The sequence below is a fragment of the Poecilia formosa genome, unplaced genomic scaffold (genome assembly GCF_000485575.1).
Source record: "Poecilia formosa unplaced genomic scaffold, Poecilia_formosa-5.1.2 Scaffold573, whole genome shotgun sequence".
Classification (NCBI taxonomy): domain Eukaryota; kingdom Metazoa; phylum Chordata; class Actinopteri; order Cyprinodontiformes; family Poeciliidae; genus Poecilia; species Poecilia formosa.
The window spans coordinates 54,751-63,532 of NW_006800512.1; the positions used below are offsets into that span (position 1 = coordinate 54,751).

At 38.6% G+C, this 8,782-nt stretch overlaps 1 protein-coding gene and 1 long non-coding RNA gene across 2 annotated transcripts in view; both read right to left on the reverse strand.

Annotated features, from left to right (window-relative positions):
- The window catches only part of LOC103129735 (MAM domain-containing glycosylphosphatidylinositol anchor protein 2-like), a gene marked incomplete at its 3' end in the record, with an annotated part of 82,601 nt that overhangs the window by 41,149 nt on the left and 32,670 nt on the right, over window positions 1-8,782 (reverse strand). Inside the window, exon 2 of the mRNA XM_007540917.2 lies at window positions 2,570-2,709. Within this exon, the coding sequence (XP_007540979.2) occupies window positions 2,570-2,709 (140 nt within the window). The remainder of the gene's footprint in view (window positions 1-2,569; window positions 2,710-8,782) is intronic.
- LOC107834279 (uncharacterized) overlaps window positions 8,571-8,782 on the reverse strand; it is a 15,836-nt gene continuing 15,624 nt past the window's right edge. Inside the window, exon 3 of the long non-coding RNA XR_001660070.1 lies at window positions 8,571-8,730. This is a non-coding gene — a long non-coding RNA (uncharacterized LOC107834279). The remainder of the gene's footprint in view (window positions 8,731-8,782) is intronic.

An 8,782-nucleotide genomic window follows, 5' to 3' on the forward strand; every position in this document is an offset into this window, starting at 1 on the left:
AACAGCAGCTGTGCGGGGGGCCCAAACAAATTTTTTGTCAGGGGGCCCAAGATTCCTGGCAGCGCCCCTGATGGTGATTATTTAATAAATATATTTTGGAACATATATACACATACATAGTGCACAGCTTCAGTTATTACAGCTAAACATTGGTTTAGCTGTAATAACTAAATTTCAGGCCCGAAATCTTGGTGTAGTGATGAACTCAGACTTAAACCTTCAGTGTCACATAAAAACAAAGTCAACCTTCAATCACCTGAAGAACATTTCCATTGTTAAAGGACTAATGTCCTTTAACAAGCTCTAGAGGAGGGGTCACCAAACCTTTTTGAGTCTGGGAGCTACTTCATGGGTACAAAGTAACACGAAGGACTACTTGTTTGACATAGATATAAATGTTCTTGGCTCAACCTTTATAACAATAATAATAAGAATACATATGGTCAGAACCGCACACGGTAAAAAGCTCAGCCAGGATCCAAATGACCACTCTTAGAATTACAGGAGGTTCAAACTCCGCTCATTCATTTTTAGCTCACAGAAAAAGTGTAAAGCCACCAAATAAACAAAAGCAAAATTACCAATAAGACTTAGGCTTATTGGTAATTTTGAGCGGTAACAGCCGTATAGCTGCAGGCGCTGCTGCCCTCTGATAACATCCTGCAGGCGTCTGCGCATAATTCTGAACTTTAACCCTAGAAAAGAGTTTTATACATAAAGCAATTTATTTTAAACATCTTTATAATTAACTTTTTTATTCTAAAAATAAACAAATGTTATTACTTCAAGGTAAAAACATTTAATTAAATATTTTTTTGGCAGTGTTCCTGAATGACAATGGCTATTTTCAACAATGTTCCCTCAGGCGACTGAGTGCCCACGGGCACTGTGTTAGTGACCCCTGATCTAGAGAAACTCACCCATGCTTTTATTTGATTACGGCAACAGTATCTTTACAGATCTGCCTAAAATAAACCCTCCAGCTGCAGAGAGGTTGTATGCCCCGCACCAAGCAGCTCACCCTGGATCGCTCAGGGCGCCAAGCCAAAACAAAAGTCTCACACTGCAGATCCCATGAGACGACTAACGGGGAGAACCCGTCACCTGGATGAATCAGTGTGGCCGGCTCTGAGCCAAAACCCACCTTCAACGTCAACACCTGCTCCGCCAAAGAAAAATAAACAAGCAGCTGGAACCAAAGCAGCTCCATTGACCACGCTCCTAAGGACAAAGGACCAGCCCAACCCTTACAATATAGAGACCAGAAGTTAAATTGTTGCTACTAGTTTCCCTTTACTTGAGGTAAGAGTTAATATTAATGACACTTTAATGACACTTAATGACATTTTCATAACTGGTGCTACTTCTTTCACTGTAGTTGATTTAAGAGATAATATTAATGACACTGTAATAACACTTAATGACATATTCATAACTGGTGCTACTTGTTCCAATTTACTCGATGTAAAATAAATTATTAATAACTGTTATTAAATCATTTGACAGTGTAATAAAGCTTACTGAAATCTTAATTGTTGGTCCTACTTGTTTCACTTTATTTCAGTTAGTGGAAATATTAACTACTGTTTTGATAAAGCTTTTGATAGTGTAATAACAATTAAATCATTATGACTATTATGACATTTACGACATATTATGATTCTTGGTTCATGTCAAGTTGTCATAACAAAGACATTTTGAATAATATCAACTTTGTATTAACAGTGTCTTGATTTACTGAATGAAACTTTAAGACAACAATCACAAATATTCATGAAGACTTATGTTCATGACAGGTGTTATGTCATGTTTATGACAGTGTCATGTCAGTCTTATTCACACCCCATCAAATAAAGTCTTACCCAAATCTCCTTTTATTGTTATCCATTGCTATGGATAAAAAGGTCCAAATTTAACAAGTCTTACAACATTAAGTTTTAGAGATGAAAAGTAATATTATGATCAAACTTCCTTGGCAACTTCAGGATTGACCTGACTCATTAATTACAGAAGCTGATTCAGTTATTCCAGTTGTCACACTCCGGCATTTTTTTCCATCATTTTTTACTGATAAAACCCGAAAGTTCTACTCATGCATCGAATGCTGCTTTTCTTTTTAAAGGCTTTAAAAAGAAAAGCCTTTATTTGGAAGTAGTTCAACACGGGCTATGAGAGAGGGGGAAAAACATGCGGCAAATGTCGCCGGGCGGGAAATCGAACCTGCGACCACCGACATGAGGACTAAGGCCTCAATACATGGGTTGCACTTTTCCCCTGCACATCACAGCACCCCAAATACTACTTTTGCCTTCCATCTCCTCAGATCATACCGTATTCACTCAAAACAACTGAAAACAATATATATTTAACAATATATATAGATCTTTTTTCTTGTATTATTTCTCTTTTTCTTTTCATCAACTTACTTTATTAGTGTTTTTGTACAGCACTTTGGAGCTGTTTGACATCTGTTTGTAATGTGCTATATAAATACATTTGACATTGACATTGAAAAGTGCCCCAAATTTTAGTTTACTTAAAGCAACATTTACATCAAGAACATAATTACCTGTGGTCGAGGGTGTCCAGTGACAAGGCACTGGAGTTCCAGAGTTTCTCCCTCTCGGATGATGTAAACCCTCTCGCTATGTTGCTCTTCCTCCACATTACAGGCCTGACCTGCATGGATAATTCGCACTGTAGGGGATGCTGTGAACAGCAAAACACATAGAGTAGCAGATTAAACATGAACATGTTATTTTAAAAATTGGTTACATGTTTCATTACTATCTGTATAATTTCAGCATGTGGTTGTTCTGCATCAACAGATTGTTTCAATCTGACTTGTATAGTCATGAGTCTTTGAAGACAATCAATGACAAGTAGGGGTGGAATAGTACATGTATTCATGCCAAAATATTCAATTCTACCTATTGGTTCAATACATACCGAACAAAATTCAGATGGCCTTTTTTATATCTGACCACATGCAGAAGATTTATGTGATTCACTGAGAGCGAAATGTAATGTTTTGTAGGGCATTCAAAAACTTCTCAATATGGGCACAATAAATTTCTAAATATCAACAATAACTTTTTCTAGCGGTCTATACAGGTATTGGGTATGCCTTCCTACAATCCTTTATTAATTTATAATTTATTAAATTAAATCCGGAATAGGTCTATTGAAGTAAGCAATAACTCAATTATTCTCAATAAAAATTAAAATGAGCTCAAAAATAAAATGAGGTTGATAATAATTGCTTGTTTATTTTGGTGTGTCTCTATCACTTTCTCCTAAAGAGGCTCACTGACAAAAAGATTCACTCCGGTGCATTGAGCGAATGCACCAGAGTGAATTTATTCATTTACTTCACAATCTTGACACAGGGAGCGAACAGTGGTGGAAAAAGTCAATTTTCCGCCACTAGGGGACATACGAGAAGTGATAGTGATGACAATTTTCAAATTTGTTGTGTTGCATTGCTAGTCCGCATTATAATAAAATATTATTTTGATAAAACCCATTTCATAGAAGTTTTGGTAAAGGACAAAAACAACTCCCTGAAACCTTTGTTTTCAGCTTCTGTTCTTTCCAGTAATTCAGCCAAAGTTTCTATGTTGTCATAATAATCACCATGGACACCACCAATCTGCCAGATTGGATACTGAATATTTAATAAATCAGTTTATTCCAAAGAAAAAAAAATAACATACACCTGCCACAGATTGTCACAGTGTTCGTGGCATCTGTCACCAAAGTTGCGGAACTTTAGCGGCAGGTGCCGTGGCGGCTGTATGTGTATAAGTTGTATGCTTGTTTTTTTTGTTTGTTTTTTTCCACAATTTGCTCAGCTGGAGGGCAAGTTACTGTTGCCTCACCATGAAAGTTCCATAGGAAATAAATGAGTGGGAGCAGTGCTATCCCCTGGTGTCATAACGAGTGAACTCTTTGATCAGGCTCATGGAACTCCTTCTAAAGGTGAAGATATCACAGATTTCAAAACAAAATAAAAATGAGAGACCACCGCTCCCACATGCCGAGCCGGATGCCGAGTCACACTCTTAAGCCTCCCTTGTAAGGTCTATTCAGGGATCCTGGAGAGCAGGGTCCATCGGATAGTCGAACCTCGGATTCAGGAGGTGTGGTTTTTGTCCTGGTCATGGAACACTGGACCAGCTCTACACCCTCAGCAGGGTCTTGGAGGGTGCATGGGAGTTCGCCCAACCGGTCTACATGTGTTTTGTGGACTTGGAGAAGGCGCTTGACGGTGTCCCTCGGGGAGCCCTGTGGGGAGTTCTCCAGGAGTATGGGGTACCAGGCCCTTTGATACGGGCTGTCAGGTCCCTGTATAACCGGTCTCAGAGTGTGGTCTGCATTGCCGGGAGTAAGTTAGGCTCATTTCTGGTGAGAGTTGGACTCCACCAAGGCTACACTTTGTCACCGATTCTGTTGATTACTTTCATGGACAGAATTTCTAGGCACAGCCGAGGTGTTGAGGGGATCCTTTTTGGTGGCCTTAGGATCGCATCTCTGCTTTTTCTGGATTGGTGCAGCATCTGCTGTGAAGTGGGCGCTGTACCAGTCCGTTGTGGTGAAGAGAAAGTTGAGTCAAACAGCGAAGCTCTTGATTTATTGGTTGATCTACGTTCCCACCCTCATCTATGGTCATGATCTTTGGGTCATGACCGAAAGAACGAGGTCCCGGATACAAGCGGCCGAAATGGGTTTCCTCCACAGCGTGGCTGGGCTCTCCCTTAGAGATAGGGTGAGAAGCTCAGTCATCCGGGAGGGACTCAGAGTAGAGCCGCTGCTCCTCCACGTCGGGTGGAGCCAGTTGAGGTGACTCGGGCATCTGGTCAGGATGCCTCCTGGACGCCTCCCTGGTGAGGTGTTCCAGGCACATCCCACCGGGAGGGACCCGGGACACGCTGGAGGGACTATGTCTCTCGGCTGGCCTGGGAACGCCTGGGGATCTCAGAATGAGGGCTATCAGTAGTGTTACATTAGCATATGGAGCTAAAACAGTCTCATAATTCACAAATGCACAGATCACACTTGTATTTTTGATGCAAACACATCTTGATTTACAAGCTACTTCTGGCCTGTGAATTTCACTGCATTTGTGTGTGAATTTGAGACTCCCTTGACATCTCAATACACAAATGTCTTTTTAAAATAAATGGTCTATCTCAGGGCTGTGAAACTCAGTTTTATTTTTGGGCCATATCAAAAATCTGAATGTTCTTAAAGGGCCGGTCGCACCAGAATGAATTGATAAAATATGAATCAGTAGCTGTCCCTTTGGGATTTTATGATTGTTTTGTGTTTTTTTTTTCTCTTTTGTATCCAAAATTACATACTTCGTGATACTAATTTAGAAATACTTTAGGTACTTTTTGCAATATTTGCACTAATATATGATGTTAAATGTGATTTATTATTAGTCGCTGTATTGATCATGTACTATAACTCGATATCAAGTAAGGCTGAGGCAGCAATCAATTTCACCCATTGTTTTTTTTTTTTTTTTTTTAGAAAACATTTCAGTAAAATAAGAAGAAATGTGGAGATCTACTGATTTTATGTGAATTTTGAGGATTTGTGAAAAACTGGAGGGAGTTATTGATGTAATTTGGAGTCTAAATGGCCACATAAAAAGCTACGGCTGGCCAGATTTGGTCCCAGGGCCTTGAGTTTGACACATGTGGTTTATCTGATTGGATGATTAGCAACCAATCAGATAAATTTCTTGCTTCAGCCAATCACATCAACCCATTCGCACAGCGCTGTAGCCATGACGAAGCACAGACAGTTTAATCAATCAATGAATTATTTGTATAGCACATTTCAGCAGCAGGGGATTTCAAGGTGCTTTACATAATTAAAGAAAAAAAGAAAATAAGAACAGCATGTGACATTGAATAAAGAGTAAGAAAGAGAAAGAGTTTGGCTGTCTTCTTGGCTTGTGGGGGGGGCGGTGGGTGGGTTATTTATATTTCTATATTTAGCTATTTATCTCTTTGTTCTGATTTTTTGTTTTGTGCTGTTTAGTTGTTTAATTTTGAACACAAGCTAGCGATCTTGGTGAGTAAGCTGTGTTACCGAGCTATGCTAGTTCTTCTGCATGCTAACAGTGTTGGGCTAGTATCTTTCCATATAGTTGAATTTCTTGTGATTAAAGTAACTGTTTAACAGCCTGGTTTTGTTTCCCCAAACCGAGGTAGCAGCTCAGGCTTTTGTGCAATTATTGGCGCGGAAGCTGTTCTGAGACCGAGATCATGTTAGTTGTTATAAAGACCTGATCCTTAAATGATAAATCATAACTCTAGTGGCTAAAATCCTATATTTTTGGCTACTGGTTGCTGTTCCTGGTAGGTGTTGGTTTTACGTGTCTTCAATTAAGAAGCTGAAGTTGGTTTCCAATTCCAGCTTCCAATAGCTAAAGGGCGATTCCACTTAATTTTTCACTACTTCCCGCATCTTTAATCAACTCTACTTTAAAAACTACTACACCTAGAGACTTGAAACCTGGACTAGATTATTCTGCTCTAATAGCAGAATATTTATAACCATGTTTGGGATTTGTGAAGCTTTTTTCTGATTTGTGAAACTTCAAAAAAGTGCGATATCACCACTTTTTTTTTATCTCAGCCACATGAGAAGCTGTAATTCCAAATTTATAAGACCTAGACTCTTCAAAACTTGAACTAAATTATTCTGCTCTAATAGTAGAATATTTATAACCATGTTTGTGATTTGTGAAACCTTTTCCTGATTTGTGAAAATTCCCTTAACAGACCCCTGCAAAAGATCTTTCCTTCCAACAGCCATCACCATCTACAATAACTCTTTGAAAAATTAATGAGTTACACCAACATTTTATTTCCCATTGGGATTAATAAAGTGGTTTTGAATTATCATTGAATTTGAAAAAAACTGCATGGAACATATATGAATAGTAATCTCATCTTTAGTGAAGTTTCACAAATCAGATAAAGGTTTCACAAATTCCAAACATAGATTAAAATATTCTGCTATTAGAGCAGAATAATCTAGTCCAAGTTTGAAGAGTCTATGAGTTGTAGTTTTTTTAATTAGAGCAGTTGTAGTAATGAAAGAGGTGCCAAAAATGGTGAAAATCGAAGTTTATTGAGTTTTCACAAATCAGATAAAAGTTTCACAAATCCCAAACATAGATAAAAATATTCTGCTATTAGAGAAGAATAATCTAGTCCAGGTTTCAAGTCTCTAGGTGTAGTAGTTTTTAAACCAGAGTTGATTAAAGATGCGGAAAGTAGTGAAAAATTAAGTGGAATCGCCCTTTAGCTATTGGAAGCTGGAATTGGAAACCAACTTCAGCTTTGTCGTTCAATTAAGATTCATTGTGCCGATCTTCACTTTGACTTATAATAAAATTACTTATTTTCAATAGTGTTCATTGTGTTGCTATTTTCCTAGATCCATATAAATCCAAAATGCACTAAGTATATATATGGATTTGAGACAAACATTATTTCAGATTTTTTTAAAAGATATACTGCAATGTGCATTTTTGTTGATTAATTAGTCCAATTTTTGTCTTCCATAGTGTCACCAGATGTGCTGTGTGACCCGATGAAGGTGAAGCGCCCAGCCCTACCAGACCTGCAGGACTTTCACCAGGACTTGGTGATGGCTCTGAGCTCCAGTTGTTCTGGTTTGGACTTGCTAGGGTCACATATCATCATCTTCTAGTCAGCCTCTCTTCTGAAATAAAATCACTTAAAAATTAATTATTTCTGAAGCTCATTGATGCTCAGGCATTACATACATCTGCTGATATTTTTTTTCTTTTTTGTGGAGAATGACTTCCTGGTTCTGTAACTTTTTTAAAATTCCTCATCTAGTACTGGGCTCCTAAACTCCAGACCTCGGGGGCCGGCATCCTGTGACTTGTAGATGTGTCTCTGGTCCAACACACCTGACTCTAATAGCTGATTTACTTCCTCAGTGCAGTCAGGTTCTCCAGAGTTCTGCTAACATCTTCATTATTTGACTCAGGGATGTTGAAGCAGAGACATATCTAAAAGTTGCAGGACTCCGGACCTCCAGGCCTGGATTTCAGGACCACTGATCTAGCTGGTAGTTTACTTTTGTGACAACAAGCTTGACTGGCATAAAGATTGTCTCTGTCCAACTCAAAGTCACTGGTATAGTTTGTATAGAGCAGTGGCCTGATAAAGAAGGCTGGTTCTGTTCTGGGGACGACTGTGGACTCTGGAGACAATGGTGAAAAGAAGGATTCTTCATAAAATCAAAAACGTTATGAACAACCCTGAGGATCCTCTTCATGAGACTGTCTTCAGAAAACAGAGTATCTTCAGTTAGAGCAGTGTTTCTCAACCTTTTTTGGGCCAGCGCACCCCTAGTCTTTTTCCAGGTCCCTCACCCAAAATAATTTCCCAGAGAACAAAAAACTCATGGGAATAGAAATTATTTTCACAGGCGTCTATGAAAAATGCAATGAACATTCAAGTTAAAATTGGTAGGCCTAACAGCAGCCAATCAATGGAAAAAATATTCTTGTTTTGTGCCATTTTCCAGTTGTTAAATCTTGCACAAAATGATCAGATAAAAGATGAACAACATGCCAGTTTAAACTTTGAACTATTTGATTATTTGCAAAATGACTGAGCTCTACAACATTAAAACATGGATAGAACTGTAACTACATGAATCATAACTCTTCTTGTAGGTTTCTGGTGGTGCAGCTCTGTGCTGCCTTCAGGAGAATGGGACA